The sequence below is a fragment of the Falco cherrug genome, chromosome 1, assembly GCF_023634085.1.
Source record: "Falco cherrug isolate bFalChe1 chromosome 1, bFalChe1.pri, whole genome shotgun sequence".
Classification (NCBI taxonomy): Eukaryota; Metazoa; Chordata; class Aves; order Falconiformes; family Falconidae; genus Falco; species Falco cherrug.
Genome location: NC_073697.1, coordinates 107,611,376 through 107,630,039, shown reverse-complemented (window position 1 = coordinate 107,630,039; position 18,664 = coordinate 107,611,376). Strand labels below are relative to the sequence as shown.

The 18,664-nt window shown below is 37.7% G+C and overlaps 1 protein-coding gene across 4 annotated transcripts; it reads left to right on the top strand.

The window, feature by feature from the left end:
* Positions 1 to 27: 27 nt before the first annotated feature.
* Positions 28 to 18,154, top strand: INPP5K (inositol polyphosphate-5-phosphatase K). 4 transcript variants are annotated; one of them, XM_027806231.2, is made up of 13 exons: positions 28 to 209; positions 2,751 to 2,858; positions 3,537 to 3,645; positions 6,589 to 6,705; positions 7,051 to 7,223; positions 8,722 to 8,833; positions 9,383 to 9,492; positions 10,082 to 10,108; positions 11,820 to 12,009; positions 12,257 to 12,394; positions 12,927 to 13,010; positions 14,249 to 14,353; positions 15,409 to 18,154. In XM_027806231.2, exons 1-13 carry the CDS (start codon positions 43 to 45, stop codon positions 15,505 to 15,507), a joined length of 1,539 nt encoding a protein of 512 aa, XP_027662032.2. In that variant the 5' UTR covers positions 28 to 42; the 3' UTR covers positions 15,508 to 18,154. The 4 variants fall into 4 exon arrangements, with proteins under 4 accessions (XP_027662032.2, XP_005439829.3, XP_027662031.1 ...); XM_027806230.2 differs by lacking the exon at positions 28 to 209 and adding an exon at positions 2,227 to 2,532; XM_005439772.4 differs by lacking the exon at positions 10,082 to 10,108.
* The last annotated feature ends 510 nt before the right edge of the window (positions 18,155 to 18,664 follow it).

The window sequence follows — 18,664 nt, the reverse complement described above, 5'->3', positions numbered from 1 at the left end:
CGCGCCGCCCCAGCCGCAGCCCCGCCCCCATCACGCGGACCAATGGGCGCGCGACGCCGCTGCGGGGAGCGCGGAGGCCGCGGGCCGGGCTGGGCGAGGTCGGGAGCGGGGCCGGGGCCTCGCCTGTCCCCTCCGCCGCGCTGCCTGACTGGAAGCCCGGGGATGGAGCCTGCGGGCCCGGCGCACCGCGGCGCCCTGAGGGAGCTGAGGTGAGCGGGCGGGGGCGGCTCGGCGTCAGGCGCAGGTCTGAGGGCAGCTTTTCTGAGGGCGGGAGAAAAGTAGCTAAGTCGTTACGTAATTAGCTCAGAATTAGCGAAACTTGTGTTTCTGCTTATTAACAGGGAGTTATACTAATTGGTGGTGTTACGTAGTCATATGAAAGAGAAGAAAAGCTGATTTTCTGATTTGAAAGCGTCGGTACTGGGGAGTCTTACTGAGTATTGTTTGGCTCCTTAGGGCTTTCCAGAGACCTACTTAACGCTTAATGAGGGCAGGTTCTACAGCGCTTGCTATTAATGCGTCTGGTGTCTCAAATGTGTTGCTTTTCGTGAGGAGGAAGGAGCTTGTGTAAATCTTTGGCTTCTGTTTTTACGGTGGTTTTGCACTGGGTCTTCTGTGGGGCCGAGCTGCGGTGTCTCGCCCTGTGGGCTTGCTTCACCAGAGAAACCTGTGTGCAAGGTCGTCGAGTAGTAGTCTGTGACAGGAAAATTAAAAAAAACCAACCACCTATGAACACTAACATTCGCTTAAAGATGTTAAAAGTCACCTTGATGCAGTGTTACAGGCACTGTGACCCTAAAACAGTTCTTTGCTATTGAGTTATTTCAGGAGTCAGTGGCACTAAGTAGCATCTCTAGTAGTTTGCTTGTGTTTTGGAATGCGTTTGCAGAAAGCGTGCTCGGGACAGTGCTCTGGTGGTACAGAAAACTTGCAGATAGTTTGGGCAGTATCCTTCTCTCTATGGTAAAGGCCGTTCTTTGTGGTAACGGATGAAAACTGGTATCACTCAGGTCTCCCCTCCTGACCGTGTGCAGTGCTTGTACGGACTCCTGAAGCGGTGGGGAACATCAGTAGACCTTTGAGGCTGCATAATGCTGTAGGTTATTTGCCTTGCAGATGCACATACATTCCTCGCTATTAAGTTGTTCCTGCAGGTGTCATAACCTATGGTAGCCTACAATAAAACTGAATTATTAAGGATGTTCTTGGAATTGTTAAAAGTGTTTTTTCCTTTGGTGTAAACTCTAGTGCTGCAGGCTTTCTTGTGTTTGTATCAGTAATGTGGATACTGGGCGCTTCGAGGAATTTAATTTGTCGGTAATGACTGATGCGTTCGATATTGTTTCAGTTTGTTTAATCAGATAATTGTCATATAACTGGAGAGTGTTCCCAAGTGATACATCTCTGATGGCAGAATTAGATCTGCAGCATACATACCTTTTTTTATTATTATTATTTCCCCTAGAGATTTGTTTTAGAATAGCTTTTGGCAGACTTCAGCATAGTCTTACAAAGAGAAACTATTGGTGTAAGAAATTACAGACTGTTTCAGGCTGGTGTGCAAGGTCACTTTCCAGCTCTTCCACATACATTGTGTGTCACCTTGAGCAGGGACTTGATTGCTGGATAAAAATATGACCCTAATAATGAATGTATTGGTGGAATTCACTGTTTAACTATTGGTGTTTTGTAAGGTCCATATAGGACCCTAAGATAGATGGAAAATTAACAGCTCTGACATGTAACAAGACTGATGGTAAAGTGAATCCCTTTGTAGAAGCTCTGATATTGAAGTTACCATCCTATAAAAGAACAACAGACAAGTCCTATGACACACAAATGTTTCTGACAGGGTTCGAGAACAGTAGCTTTGCTTGGTTTTGGTCAGAACTGTGTATTTGTACGTTTGGGAGCTGGAGATTATATTTCTGCTAGCCTACAGGCACATGATTGATTCAAATCAACAATTCTTTTAAATCTTGAGCTTATAGAATTAACCACATTAAATCTATTATGAAGAAACAATTCACTGTGTGAGGGAGGATGTGATTGCAGCTTTTGTAACAACCCATTGAGCATGGTGGTAATGCTACAGCTTTTTTCAGCGTTGCTGCATCTACATTTGTCCTTTTGTGTTGGAAGCAATGCTGAATTTCACACGAGTTAAAACTTGATCTGGAAGACCCTTAGCCATCCTTTTCTACTTGGGATTTTAATGGGCTAGTCCTTCAGAGGGTAGTAGTTCTTTTCTTTTGAGCAAATGGCATCCTTCAACAGCGAAGATGCATTTCAAGATTCTTCCTTCTCCCTAAACGATTTAGAAAGCCTGCACAACTTCCGCAGCCGGTCTGCAAGTCTCAGCAGCACAGGGTCCAGTGGCCGCTTGCAGCTCCGTCAACGAGTAGCCCAGCTTATGGCGTGTGTAGAGGACATCAGCTCGGATGATGAAATTCATGAAGAAGTGTCTCGCACTCTAGATGAAGCTTTCCTTATGTGGGGGAAAAGGCTGAAGGATAAGTGGCAAGAATTCAGGTTTTGTTCCCTTTAGTTGATCGGTTTTGTGCTGGTTGGTGTTGGTTTTTTCTTTTAATGCTAGCTAATAAATAGATTTCAGATTGATGAAAAGCGACAGAAAATCTTTGTTCCGTAGATCAGCCTGTAAGGAAATTAGACACTCTTAGGGTTGGTTACCTGTTCATGTTTCAGTTGTAGCATTGGTTTTATTTGATTTTTTGTTTGTTTGTTTGTAGACTACACTTAGTTACCTGGAATGTGGGCACAGCTTCTCCACCTCCTGATGTCACTAGTTTACTTCAACTCAATTCACTGGGCCCAACTATGGATATGTATGTTATAGGGTAAGTATATATTAAAGAACTTGCTTGGGAAGTTTATTGCAAAACTGCTAAGTCTCAACAGCTTATCATCCGTTTTGGGAGGACTGAGCAATGTGAATCAGTGCCTGGGAGATGGTTTAACATTATTGCTAACAGAAGGTGAAGACTAGAGTTAGTGACTTAGAACAGAGATGATTTGTAGCAAGAGAAGCTTCTCTCCTCTCTGCTGTTGTGTTGTGACAAAATAAAAAATATCCTTTTTCTAAACACACAAAAAGTTTTTGGCTGCTCTTTTCTTTGTTGGCATGCAGAGGCATATTCATTTTGGTATGAAAGTTATCCAAAATTCAGCATGTTTTAAAGAAATTAGTACAAGCTAACATTAGGCACAATCTGCCATTGTGTTTTCCAAACTGTCTTGAAATATTGAAGACCTGACAGTCAGGTTATTTGTCATAATGTATCTTGAGTCTAGTATTGTCTTAAACTCTGTCTTCAGGTGTATATAAGCACCTTTTCTTTTAGATGTGTTAGATATGTGGATGGGTTAAACTGCTTGTAAATGGGAAAGTGAACAGCAAAAAATTTTTGACTTGCGCTGAGAGGTTTGTTGGAATGTTGTGGTCCGTGTTCTGAAAGAGTTGTATTAATTCTGTCAAAACCAAGTGATAAAAGTTTGAGTAATTTTCATGTATTCAGCTTACAGGAGGTGAACTCAAGAATCACAAATTTTCTGTCTGACTTGGCATTTGATGATCCATGGAGCATTTTTTTCATGACTGTTTTATCTCCATTGGGATATATCAAGGTAATTGTTTACGTCTCTTAAGTGTCACAGCAGTGAAGGAAACTGTCTTCCCCAGCTCCATTCAATCTTTTTTTTTCCCCCTCAAACTCTCCATAAAAGATAAATTGATGGTGTTTTGTGCAGGTGTCAGTCACTTCCATAGGTACTCATATGTTAGAAACGATTCTTCATCACACTTGTGTTTTCCTGGTTTGTTGATTAAGGCAGTTTTAATTTTTCTCTGTTAATAAGAATGTCCTTAATTTTAGCAGTAAAGAATTGGTTGTATGGTTTCTCATTTCTCATTTAGAATAGTTGGACCATTTTGATGCTTGTGCAGCTCAGATGACAAAACAGCAATAAGTTGTTTCAGATATACTGGCAGCAGCCTGTGTAATTGCTGCAGAACCACATGACAAATAGAAAAATAAACCTGTCACAATAAGAATACATCCTCAAGGAACAGAGTAGTGAAGACTATTTAAAATGAAATGTGATGTAAACTTACACTTAACAGCGTATTTCTTGTGGCCACAATATCTCTATCTCTGTCTTGTTTGTAGAAAATGTTTTTCCCTGTGCAGTATTGGGGAACTGTATTGTGATGCTTCTAATGTAGTCTGCTTAAGTACCTGCTTTCACTATAAATATCCCAAGCAATGCCAGTGATTTTCGTTAAGATTGGTAAGGTTTCTTTTTCTTTTTTTTTCCTTTCAAATTGTTTGCAGGTGAAAATTAATTGCATGTATGTAAAACAGGATTTTAGTGGGTATATGTATTTTTCAGATGACTTTATTTTTAATTGAAGGCCTAGAACATTGTACGCTAGTTTAAATGACAAGATTTGTGGTACTGTCTGGGGCATAAGATCAGCTAAAGTGCTAGCTATTTTAATAATGCAAGCAATAAGCATAGGAGGATATACTGAATTTCTCTAATAAAGAGATATTAAAAGGTTTTTGAAGGTTGTGTTGGTTTTCTAAATCAAGCATTATTTCAGGGTAATTTTGCTGAGATGATTATGCTATCTGCATGCTAATCAGACTCAGTAGTTGTGACATTCTTTTAACTGTAATTAAACAAGACAAAGGACCCATTGGGAATTACAAAAAGGAAAAAAAAACCCGTTGTTCATTCTAGTTTAAGTCATTGCTGATAAACATTCGAAATCTGGCTGTGGGCTGACATTCAGGCCCTGTATATAGACAGTTAAAAAGAATTCCTAGCGGTATGCATGGTTGATTTTGAATTCTAATTTATAAATGTGGCACTTTGGACACACTAATGAATGGATGCTGCCACCTAATGGTCCTTACAGGACCTGATTAGCTCTAGTAATAAGAGGGGACTGTCAGGCCAGGTCAAAATCAAAGCAGGCAGTGAGGAGGGCATATGCTAGGCCTTAATCTGGGAAGCTGGTTGAGGAGGAGAGGAGCAGTTACCCCTTCTTTGCTGACCTGTAATGAGGTTGGGTGTAGAAGGGGTAGTTGTCATCCTTGGGGCATTCTGTCCCTTTGATAACTGGGTCGATTTTTAAGTGTTCAGGCTGGTTGGAGTCAGTAGGTTCTTCACCATAAACAGAATCACGTCCCCTCTATGAAGGGTCTTTGCTTGAGGTGGCGCTGGATATTGGGGGGACCGGTGCTGGTTCCAGCAGAGGAGGAATCCACTGTGTTTTGATGTTCAAGACCTACAGAGAGAAGAGGTTTTGCATGGATCTTGAGAGTGTCTGGGGACTGGCCCACAGCAGAATGAAATGTAGTGAGTAATAAAGAGGCTGAAAGATCTTGATATCTCATGAACATAGTTATGGAAAGGTGAATACTGGTTACATCTAATGTCTGATCAGATACAAATACATATGCATTATATAGTAATTGCGATCCATTGTTTCAATATACTGGTCAGTAATTTGTTGGGTTCAAGGACAATACAAACATTAACATATATTCCGAAATCATTTAATTGTGTAGATGGCAGAGGCAAAGAAAAGAGGCATTCTGTTTTAAATTTTGGGCTGAGTTCGTGTACTTCTGCAGCAGTTGTGTAGTTGATGTTATTAATATCAGGTTTTATTCTAATATAGTCTTCCTCCAAGTTCATCCAGCACAAAACTGAACTAAAATTAACATATTTCAATGTATATATTTTAAATTGAATCAGTATCATTAAAACAAACACTTAAAATGCATTTTGTGTCTCATGCCAGGAACATTGAAAAGTTCATAAATTTTTGATGAAGAACATCTTTCTTAGACTATTTCCACACACACCAAAAAAACCCCAAACCATAAAAAAATACCACCCAGTATCACAAAGTTTAAACGGTGTCTTATGTGCTTCCTAAGCATCTTCACTTTGGAAGTGTTTGGTAAATCAATTTTTACAGATGTTGCAGGCAAGAGTTACTGCTCTTTGCAGCTTACTGTTTTTGCAGATGCCTAGAATTAACTGCTGTGGATTTTAGACATTTTAATGGCATTTAGAATGATTAGTTATCTGCTGAAGGATGTTTCAGTTTGAAAAACTTGCTCCTGTTGGAGGATTTGTAGGCATGCGCTATTAAGATTATAGCCAAAAAATCAAGAATTTGGTTCTTCATGAACAGGATGCTGAAAGATAGAAACAAGCTGCCGGTGAGGCAAAAGAAAGTTCTTTAAAGATGCTTGGGCAAATACACGTTTTGAGATCAACTTCAGATTTCTCATATAATGTTATAACTAATGTTAATTATTTGAGACATTCATCCAAATTGTTTATAAGCAAGTCTACTGTAAGAATGATTCTTTACAGCACTGAAATGCATCTGTGTTTACTGTGTCACAGTATCAAAGCCAGGCTTGGTGAGGGGATCGTGTGACTTGTGCTATGGCGTTCTTCACCTAAAAGCTCCTATGAAGTAGACCCGAGGAATTCCAAATACCTCCTTGGAAGTGACCATTCCCTCTTTTGTATCTCTTTCAGCTCTCCTCCGTTCGCATGCAGGGATTACTGCTTCTGATCTTTGTGAAACATGTCCACCTTCCTTTCATCCGGGATATTCATACGCACTACATACGCACAGGCCTGTATGGATACTGGGTAAGGAAGTATCTGAGACTTAATTGCCTTGGTTGTTATGCTCGTGGTAGTGTGTGCCTCTAAATGGTTTCCTGGTGGGAGGGAGGATATATGCTTTAATTAAAAATGAATAAGCTGACAAGCGGTGAGACTCACTTGTCTGAACCTTGTATGCAAGTGCACAGCACAGACGGTAATGTTACAGACGGTAATGTTTATTAGCTGATATACCACAACTTATGTAGGAATGAATTGTATTAATTTAAGCTTAAATAGCAATATTTAAGAATTTATAGGTGGTGTTAATAGTTACACATGCAGGTGTTGAATATAGTTCCAGAGAACATTGTTCATCTTCCATACCAGGGGAACAAAGGAGGAGTCACTGCTCGCATGTCCCTGTATGGTCATACAATTTGTTTCATGAACTGCCACTTGCCCGCTCACATGGAGAATACAGAGCAGCGGCTGGATGACTTTGAGAAAATTCTGGAAATGCAGTTTGAAGGAGAGAATATTCCAAGTACCTTGGATCATGAGTGAGTTGTTCTCAGACCTATTCTGTCTGTATTGGTTTTATCTGTTATATGGTGAACTCACGCACTGAAGAGTTTTGGAGTTTTCATCCATCGTTTTTATTTTAAATATCTTTTCAGCCTTGACCCTGAATCCTGGGAGGAAAAGATAACCTGAAAGATGGAGATGTATTTTGCAAGACTGTTCTCTTCCAGTCTTGAATTACATTAAATTTGTATGTACTGCACACGTCATGTGCTAGAGAGCTTTAGAAGCTAAAGCCTGTTTATACCAATAATCCTTTAGATTGCTATTAATGTTTGTCTTACTCCATTTTTTAAGATTTGTGTTACATTTTGAGCCGGTATTATTCCTATTGAAATTTTAGTATCTGGCTGAGGTCTTCTCAGCCTTTAAAACTTCGATTGATGATTTCTCTAGCTATATGGATTACAGTTTCCTCAGGTGTTTCACCAAAAAATGCAAAACCCAAACCAAACCTTATTTGGGCCACTAATTGAGCTCTTATTCCTTAATTCTGAAAGAATTATTTGTATGTTCCATTGTTTTTGTGTGCTGGAATCTAAAGATGGTAATAGAAACATTTAAAATGGGGTTGAGAAAAACATTTTAGTTCAGTAATTACCTTTTTTTATATACCCGTAAAACTGTCAGGACAGATAAATCCAGAACAGATATGTAATATCACTTTAATTGTTAATGAGTTCATTAGTATTAGGTAAAAAAAATTACAAATGAGTTTCAAAATTATTACTTCTCCTACCGTAGTTTAAGTCTTTGATATTTCGATTTAGTATGTTTCATTTTCTTGATTATGTGCATGAGCATGTACCAAGTCACCTACTGTCATCTTCTAAAAAGAAATGAGAAGTGGCTTTAAAATAAAATTTTTATTTCCCTAAGATCGAGTTTGGGGTATCCACCCCTGAACAAAATTTTGAAGGTAGGGATTTTAAAGAGAAGTTCATTGACTTGAAAAAAACAGCTTTCCTGTTGTTTAAAACATTGCTAATAATACACTCCAGTGCTTCATAATAACAACTTTCTTTCCTAAGAACTACAGAACACCCACTAGATATCCCTGCTTTCCCAAGGCACTAAACCAGAGCTCTGAGTTAGTGGATTAGCTTAACCAGCTGGTGTATAGGTCATCAATTTTGTGAATTATTTTACGTACTGTTAAAATTTAATTCTAGATCTGTCTCTGACAGAGATGTAAGTCATGAGGAGACTCAGGATAAGTTAATAGCCAGGCAGTAATGAGCAAGTGGCAAGAATACAAGGGACTTAATTTACTCTTTCAATTCCTTTAATTTTTTTGTCTAGTAGCAGGTTAATGTTTGTGTTTAAACTGTTTAGATTAAGTAATGTAAGTGATTAAAGCACCTAATTAGCATAAACGCTTGTATCTATTGAATTCTTCCCTTGTGTTAATGGATTCCTATAAATCTTCCATCTTCCTCTTCTTTTTTTTTTTTTTTCTTTTCCTTCTTTTTTTAGTGTTCTCTTCTGGTTTGGAGATCTAAACTTCCGGATAGCAGATTATGGCATACATTTTGTCCGAGAATCAATAAATAACAAGCGTTACAATCTGCTGTGGGAAAAGGACCAGGTATGTTGTCTTAATCTGTTTGGGGGTTTTTGTTTTGGTTTTAATAGGGTAGTTATGGTACCTCTCTTGAGTTTCTAATTTCTGTTAAAGAACACAAATTCAGAGTAATCACGAGGTGGAACTTATCTAGCTGTATACTCTCACCTCTCAGTCATAAACCCCAATTGATTGCAAACTTTTTCTGCTTTTGTTTAGTTTCTTATTCATTTACAGTTCTTGTGTTTGAATGAAGCTTTCTTTGAACTTCATGCTTGTGAATTGTTCCTCACCTTAATTTTGCCTCCTTTTTTCTTCTCCCAAGAATTACTTTTAGAAAGAGCTTATTCTGGAATTTGTTTGGAGTAGAACTGCTACAAAATTTATAAACGGGTCGTGTCAAGAATTCTGGCAGTAACTAACAGCCACTTCTGAACTTACCTTTCCAAATATGTTGTGCCGACTGAGATATTGTATTATTCTTGGGAGATATTTTCTCATCTCCTTTCCCCATTGCCCTTTAAGCTCTGATTTTTAAATCTAATCTTCAAAATGTACTTTTTACTCCTGCAGTTAAATATGGCAAAAAAGAAGGAAGCGTTTCTTCAGGAATTCATAGAGGGTCCTCTGCAGTTTAAACCCACCTACAAGTTTGACCTTTATTCGGATGTATATGATACAAGGTAAAAGCATAGTAAGATGAGTTTTGACATGGACTATTAGAGTGAACATGGTGCTTGGCTAAATACTACTTTAGTAAGCAAACCTGAATTTCCTGAATGTACTGGTTAACTGGGGCTATTGAGCTATTCTGTGAGGCTCATTCAGTGGTCAGATCTGAATAAATGAATATTTCTGGCTGAAGAAATCTGAGTCTGCTGATTACATGAGGGAAGTAGTGAAACAACCCAGCTTTCTTTTGGGAAAGATTTGATTAACAGAATAAACCAGTGCTTAAGCCACTTCTTTTTTGTTCTTTTATACTAAAAATGTCCATTCATTGTCAGAAATAAGCAAAAGGAAAAGAGTAATTGCCACTTTTGGTTTCCTTCTCTGTTTAAGCATTTTTTTTGACACCGCTGGTATTTGAAAATAAATGTAAATATGGCTTTATAAATTATTTTAAGTTGAAAATGGAGTAGAGTAGCTTAGGTTTCCTAAGTTTTTCTCTGACACTAAAATTTGTTGTTAAGTATTAGTCTTATGTTTCAACAGAAGGATAAGTTCCTGTCCAAACAGGGGGTTTGTATTGATCTTTTTCTTTACTTCCAGAGAGCAGAAGTCCCTGTTTTGGTTTAAGTAAGAAGAGAACTTTCTGGATTTCATAATTTGTAAATATTTCAGAATCAAAGCAAAGCTCTTTCCTGAGCTTTTGATTTGATTTTTGTGAAATATTTGAAAATCAGATGACAGCTGATTTTCTTCAGGGATTTTCTGAACCTGTCTGAAAGCTGTAGTGCTATCTACTCTGCTGTTGCACTTAATACTGGAAGTTTATTCGTTTGGATCCAAAGACATTTTACTCCCTAATTGAGTGTGAAGAGATAAAATGGGACCAGCAGTAAATCCATTAACAAAAAATACTTGTAATAATCCAAACCTAAACATTCTAAGAATGATTCATAGCCTAATATAGTTTGTATTGGCTGATCTAAAGAACAAAAAGTATGCTTATGCATACTGTGTGCATTCTGCTGTTAAAACTAACAGAGATTTTGGTTTGATGGGGGTGATCAGTAGACCTCAAGGCAAACACTCTTGACAAGCGTGCTTTTTGTGAAGCCCGTAGTATTTTGTTATCTTTTATACTTTTTCAATGTGGATTTTGAGGTTTTTCCCATCTAATATGCCATTTTCTCTAAAAGAGTGGGTGTATTAACTTTAGCTGTTCTTTTGCTATTTTGTTGCACAGCAGAGCAGACATGGCAGCTCATAAAGATTTCTGTCGGTTTACATAATTACTGGAGTAAGTGGGATATGTACAGCCTCATTTAAAATCTTTCCACCTTATTAAAGGTGAGGCAGATTGTGTATGGGAAGGGGTAAAACAAAAGTATGTTGAATATTGAACTAAATGGCATTTCCAATTTATGATGATTTTGATATTCAAAGTTATTAAACTGACAGTTTTCCTTACACATCCTGCTCATTAACTTTTATAATTCAATCCAGTCCATTCTAATTCCTCTTCCATAGGGTATGATCTTTTCTCCATTTCAATTTGAAGTGATACATCCATACAGAGGGTTGCTGTTAAGTCTTCCTCCCACTACAGAGAGAACCACGAAAGGCTCATGTCTTCTGTTGTTATTGATATGGTATAAAAGGAAACTCTGAATTATGATTACAGTTTGATGTATAGCACAGTTGCAGGTTGCGGCAGAACTTTCTTTATTACGGAATTTTTAAAGCCTTTTGTTATGAGGCAGCAATAGCTTGCAAATCTGAAATGTAGGCTAGTACAATTTAGAGGAATTTTAAAGCATTGCTGTGTCACCTGTGATTAGTATAAGCTACTAAGTTTGTCTGTTGTTGTTAGAAGAAACTTGTTTTCAAATGTTCTGAATAATTTCAAACATCGTTCAGACTCTTCCTACATCTTCCTTAAGTTTGCGCCCCTTTTCTCAGAATAACTGTACATTTGAAGCTTGGGGCAGTTGCTGTATTATCTCAATATTCTTGCATGGTTTTATGGAGTGTTTTAGGAGAAAGTATCATTTCCTGTATGAAGCCGACTAACCCATTGAAATGCCCTTTACCCCTTCATTTTACTCCTCTTTCAGAAACCTATGAAACTTACCTGTGGTAAATGGAGTATAGTTCAAATTACGGAAACCTTGGTTGTAAAGCATATTGAACAGAGCTGTAAAATGAAGCTTGGATGTGATTGCCTTCTTTTATTAATGTGTATCTGACAGTCTTTCAACTTTGATTAGATTTTGCACAGTATTCTTAGCTTTTTAGCAAGTGTTCTTCCTCTCATTTCACTTTTATCTTAACACTTTTGCAGTGAGAAGAAAAGAAAGCCAGCGTGGACAGACAGAATTCTTTGGAGAGTGAAAAATCTCTGCCAGCATGCACCAAAAGAAGGCGAATTCTCTGAAGAACAGACAATTTCTGTTACTTTGAATAACTATATCAGTCACATGAGCTATGGCATCAGTGATCACAAACCTGTTACAGGAACGTTTGGGCTTGAGGTGCTGTCCCAGTTACGTTGTTAAGAAAAAGTTTGGTTTACTAAGTGTTGTCTTACCGAAGCTGGTTTTCTAAACTTTGTAAGTCAGCATCTCTCTTTCATTCTGGTTATGGTGAAGGCAGCAAATTGCTTTCATGTTATTTCCAGTCAGTTAGAGTCCCACAGCAGGTGTGGCAAAGAATAACTTGAAGAGAACAACTGAAAGAATGACAGACTTGACTGACTTTAAATTCTGTTCTTTTGTTTAGTTGAAGCCTCTTCTATCAGATCCTTTGGTCACTCTGAATCCTGAGGGTGAGTGGAGCTCAGAACATGATGTTCTAATCAGCTATTCTGCAGTGCCTGAATTCCCCAGTAGTGCTTGGGACTGGATTGGACTCTTCAAGGTAATGTTACCACATCATGGCTCCTCACCCTAAAGAAGATGGTGAATATGACTGGAGGGGGTAGTTGATAGTCATCTGTCCTAGGACATTGTGATTCTCGCTAGTACAAAACTCTCTGAAATAGTCATGTATCCTTGATTGTCGTTAGTTTCTGTGTGCCGACAGTTTAGTTGGATAGCATGCGAGCTCTTTGGCACCCTTTAAATTCTCTGTTAAGATAATGTGGTGATTTAAGTAAAATGGTGCAGAAGCTGTGAAAAGGAATTGTCCTCCCCTAATGCCTTCGGTTCAAAAGATTTACTTGGCAAAGAAAAAACAAAAATGAAAGCAAGCCAGTGGAGGGGTGAGAGAACAGAGCACTCGCACCCTTTCAGAAATGAAAGATTTGTGCGTGCCCCCAAAATGTTTTGATCCTAAAAGTGAAGTGTTTTAATTACTTCAGTGAAGTAGTAAGCATCTCTCTCACAGGTTTTCCATGTAGTTTATATTTTGTTTCCTTCAGAAAGCTAATGGTCTGCATCTTTCTTTGCAGGTAGCTTTCAGGCATGTGAATGACTATGTTACTTATGCTTGGGTAGAAGATGATGAAATTTCTTCTAACAAAGACAGTAAACAAGTAAGCCAGTTGTACTTCTTTGTAATGTGGTTTTCCACAGAGTAGCATTCAAGGTCTGTTTTTTCCATATCCCCTTCCTCTTAGGGGTTCTGTATCCTCTTTCCCAGTCAAAGCTAATTGGGAGTGATAGTATTATTTAAAATCCCTGTTACTAATTCTTACAATTTTCAGGTAGTCTTAGCATACCTTCCCAGGTGTGATCATACTACCTAAGAGAATTGATGAAACAGGAATTTATTCCTGTAGTGACTTTTCATTGTATTAAAAACTATTGCAATTTTATATTTTGGTCCATTTCTGCCACTGAAATAAGTAACTAGCCATTTTTTCATCTGATTATCAAAGTTGCTCAATGTATCCTAAATATTTATTGTGTGATTTTCATTGCTAACAGTGTTAGTTCCAGGTATCTAATACAGCTACAGATTAGGGTTTCTTAGGTGTCTCTTCATTTTGGCTATTGAGTGTTTTGGTCCCTCTTTAAAAACTGTTGTCTCTTACATAGTTTCTACTACTGATTACCTGAAGTGATTTAAAACAAACAAACAAAACTTATTTTGAATATAAATGATTTGTTTCAAGAGATATTTACCTGAACAAACAGAAATTCAAGTTTAATTTTGGAGACACGGTGAGTGCAAGGATGGATGAGATTTTCCAGACAACAATGGAAAGCAGTTATTTCTTGTTAGAAATTTTGTAAGTTAGCATCAAGTTTATGACAAGAGCCCAAATTTTACTGTATCAGTATTCTGAATCTCAAAATTTCTCTGATATCATGGTTTGTTATCAGTACGCTTAGAAATCTAAGCACTGTGAACATTGTTTTAGCAGGATGCTGTGGGCTGCAGTTCAGGAACCATGGGTCTTTAGGGTAGTACCAAATGGAGAGGGTGGGTTTGCTCTGCTGTTCTATGTAACAGCTTATTGTCCCCAGGAGGCAGTTCATCTCCCTCCTTGCTGCTTCTGTGGCCTTGCCCCTTCCCTTACAACAGCTCTGGCTTTCTTCTCACTTCTTGCTGAACCAAGTCACTTTACTAACATGGTGAAGGATATTTGCTTTTCCCCCCCGACTTAGTTTTCAGATGGTTTCATAAGTTATTTCTGTCCTCATCCTTTTTAGCTCACATTTAAAAAATTGCTTACAAATAGTAAATGCTGATTTTTATGGCAGAGACTGCTTTTTTTGTAAGCTTCTTTCTCTGTGGAAATTGCCCTATTTTTATTCTTCTTGACAGGTTTACATGAGTGCTGCAGAAATACCCGATATGGGAGGAGAATTTTTTCTTTGTTATTATAGCAATAATTTGCAGTCAATAGTTGGTATCAGCGAACCTTTTCAGGTAATGTATTTGGAAGCTTTGATTAATGTTGATGTGATTTTTATTTCTTTTACTTTCATATGCATCTGAACATAGGTGTGTACAGCTGTGTTAATCCTGGGGAGGTGGCAGCAGAAATAATTGCAAAATGGATATGTGCTGGCTAACATCCCATAAAAGAATTTGCCAATATGCTAAAAGACTTTGAGTAGCTATTATGGCAACACATAGTGAAATAAGACAGTTTTCTCTCTCTCAAGTTTCTTTTTTGGACGTTCAGGCTCCGTCATGTTAGATCCCTAGATGAAAACTAAATTTGAATGCTGTGAACTTTCTGATACATAGCAAGCTCTTTGTGCTGCTTTTGGTGGTAGATTTGCACAGAAGTGTTTCCTGTGTAGTTGGTCACTTGAATTTGGGAAAGACAGGACAGCTGCAACTTCAGTTATTTGTTTAACAAGCTGCTTTGTTTAATTTCTGAAAGGATGGCTTAACCTGCACAGACTAGGTGAAGCAACCAAATGTTGCTTCTTCTACATGAGGACTTTTTTTCCAAAATAATTTTGTTTGTGTATAATTTTCCATGCTGTCATGGCTGTGCTAATGTGCTATTGAATGATTGAAAGAGAAGTTCTGCACTGTTGTTGGATGAAGCAGTTGTGAAACTCCATTATCTTAGGGGATACAGCAATGAAAATTGCTGGGCTGGCTGGTATATCTCAATGCTACTGTTCATATTTTTCTTTCTATATTGGTGAGAAACATTGCAGAGTCCAGTATTTCTGTTGTCTTTGAGCTTAATGTCTACCTCAAACTCTGCAGGATGGTTGTCAGTTGTATGTGGGTGCAACATACCCCATGCCTTTCTTTTTGCACGACACTTGATGTTTTGATACCAGTTTAGTGGGGTTTTTACTAGGTATTTTTTCAATTTCATAATTTCTGCATAGACATGCCACTTTTTAATTTTCTCAGTTCCTAGCAAGTATATAAGATATTGTTGTATAATGGTGTATTGATAGCACAGAGCAACACAGTGTTTCTGTTAATTTTTTTTTAACTGCTCTTTCTTCTAGATTCAGCCTAACAGATCATTAATAGAAAAGGATCTGACGCAGGAAGAGAACAGTTGGATGCAGAAACCTGATAATCTGGAGTCGCATAATGACTTCTGAAGGCAGAAAGGGCATTTAGCGGTCCAAGTTCAGGAGTCAGATGATTCTTTATGTCTTAGTGATTATAAGCTTATACTCTTAGAAGATGGAGTAAGACAGTGCAAGTAAGACAGGTAGGATCATTCAGAAACTTTGTAAGCTTGTAGAAGATTATTTATTGTGGAAACAGATATTTTTATTGTTACAGGGAGAGTAACTGTCTTACACTGGATGAGAACCGTAAAAATAGCACCTAATGAATGCTGTATGTTTTAAGGTGATAGACATTTCTAATACAATGTTTTAACCTAAGTTAAATTGTGATCTGTAATAGATTTTTAGGCTTGCTCCTTTTTTTTGCAGAGGATATTTTATTTGCGATACGATATTTACTATGCTGTACCCATTTAATCATTGATTTCCAAATTTTGAGTTTAAATGAAGTTATTTAAAAAAATTATTTATTAGATACAGATAGTTAGCTTGTTTTAAAATTTTATTTGACTTTCAAATATAAGCTAATTACCTTTTGGGAAACACATGTGGCAACAAGTCACATGAAAACAAAATCTTTGGAGTGTGTAAAGTCCCCTTTGGTAGTCAATCCCTTTTCTTCATGCCTTACTGATGACTTTAGGATTTTCCATTTCTAATTTTTCCAAATTGAGATATGTTTATCAAAATGCACTTTTCCTGATTTTTTTTAATTCTTTTATAAAACAACTTAGCAATTTTCCTATTGTGTTTCTCCCTTTGATTTAAAAAAGTAAAATAAACCCACTTTTATACTAGTCCCTGGCTCAGAGTTAACCAGGATCCCACAATTTCTGAAAGAAGTTGCTTCAGTTGAGAAATGCTTTGGCATAGGTGAGCAGACCGTAGTTCATGAAGCACCTGTTGGCAAAGAGCTAATGATCATGGTACTGACCCCGATCATTTTCAGTTGTCATACTGAATTTAGAAAAGTAAGGCCAAATTTCAGTACTTTCCTGACACCATACTGCGACATAATTGCTACACTGACTACAGAGATGCTGTGAATTGTAAATACAAAATTTCAGTGCAACAGATTCTTTCTTACAGCACAATCTGTGCTACGAAAATTGTAAATTCTTCAATTTGTAGCAATCGGTCTGCAAAATTTCTGTTTTTCTAGAAGTGCTTAGTCCTTAATATATCCTGTGCAACTGAGGGTGGAGATGGAGTAAGAAACATTATGTACCTGTAAAAACCTGAAAGGTAATTAGCTTCAGAAATAGTTTTGTTTCTTGATGAGGAAGTGGAGATCTTTGCAAAGGATTGGAAGAGACACCAACATTCCACAGAATCTCAGACTGCAGTGCTGGAAAAGAGCACTTGTGAGTCTCCCATGTTCTAGATACACACCTTCGAGCTACCTTCTGTGTATGGTAAGTAAAGTTAGTTACTAATCACTGTCATGTTGGTTGTGGATGGAAAAGAGAAAATTTGGTTCAGGTGGAAAAGCAAAGCAAAGGATATTGGTGTGTTTATGCTGGAATATTGCTTCAGAACTGAATGGATTCCTTTTTTGCTCTTTTTCTCAAAGCCTTAGTTTTTTCAGGATTCTTCTGAGATAGAAAGTTAACGCCTTGATACGACATTTGTTTTGCAGTTACTTGCCTTTATCATTCACTGTATAAAATGTTATGGGGTCCGGACGTCTTTGTATGCTGTGGAAACTATAACGTAGGTTAACTGGTTAGATAGTTGCAGTGTGGGGTTCAAGAACACTTAGCCTCTGTAAATTCTAGTTAGTTGTATCTTAGCTTAATGCTTGGTGTTGGGAACTGTTCCCACTTGCAAGTAGTGAGGGCAGGTTCAGAGGATGCTGTGTGCATTGTATGGATTAAAACTGCTGTGAGGTTTATGATTTATACATTCCTGTTACACTTTGGAACAATATGAGGAACAGTTTTCACATTTATCCCAGTCTTACAGGAATTTGTTTTGCACTAGGTCTTTCAGATACATGATTTCTCATGGCAATTAGAGCATCAGACAAATCCCTACCGAATTGCAAAGAACTTTTGCAGTTCTTGAGTTGTATTCTGTTTCTGATTTTACTGTGTAACTGTATTACTGTACTCCATGCAAGGAGATTCTGTGGAGAGCTCAAAGAACAGTGGTCTTTGAATTCCAGACCACAGCTGGCGATTTATTGTGGACCAAGATCCAGTTTCTTCTAATCAGGGTGCACCTGCTGTTCATGAGCAGCTCAGAGGGGGAGCCATACAGCCACTTTATATGGGCAAGAAACTCAAGATCCTTAATGTTGTATGAGAGCTGGTAACCCCCTCTCAATCACTGGACACAGAAGCTGCATTTTGTAAACTAATCCTTTGAACCACAGGACTTCACTGAAAATGCCCACAGCAGCTGTGATTGAATCTGCGTGTGTGTTAGTAGGATGCCGCACAGAACTGTATACTTCTTTCTTAAGTATTATGCACACAGTGGCACTTTTGTTTACTACTGTTACCTATGGTAGCTTTTCAGACTATTCCATGACCTGTAATGATGCAATTTCTGATGAAATTTATCTTTCTTAAAACACCTTTAATTGGATGTTATAATCACTGGCAATGTTTTTATACTCATGTGTTTTCTTTTCATGTACCACTAAAATAAATCCTGGCAGTGAAGTGTTCTACATGGCCTCTATTAATTTGAGAACGAACGCAATGGTTCAGGGTGGGTGGATCAGTTTGTGCATGGTAACCTTTCTCCAAGAAACTTTGGTCGTGTTCAATGCACAGATACAACAGTATTTTAGAGTGGAAATATCTCAGTGTATGCTGGGCTTTGGACCACAAAAGAAGGGCAAGGACGAATACTACTTTCCTTCTGGACAAAACAAAAAAGATCAATTTTTTTTTTCTATTTCAATGAATCCAGCATTAAATGGACGACTTTTGTGGATTTTCTGTCCCCCCTCCCCTGTTGAGGAAGTTTTGATATTTTCCTTGAAAAAATGCTCAAGCCACTTAAATTGCTTTCTTGATCTTTAAGAACAGGTTCTTCTAAATTCACTTTTTCACGGTGAATTTTTCACAGTTTGATTTGAGATGTTGGTTTTGTCTTTGTGAAAGATCTGCTACTTTATACTTCATATTTTAAATTGTATATGTTTTAATATAAATTTTCTATCAAATCATTT

Excerpts from the sequence above, each read along its gene's own strand:
- INPP5K (XM_027806230.2), top strand. The coding sequence starts at position 2,261 with ATGGCATCCTTCAACAGCGAAGATGCATTTCAAGATTCTTCCTTCTCC. Across the intron at positions 2,859-3,536 it reads ATGGATATGTATGTTATAGG|CTTACAGGAGGTGAACTCAA; the intron begins GTAAGTATATAT and ends TCATGTATTCAG. Across the intron at positions 14,354-15,408 it reads GTATCAGCGAACCTTTTCAG|ATTCAGCCTAACAGATCATT; the intron begins GTAATGTATTTG and ends TCTTTCTTCTAG.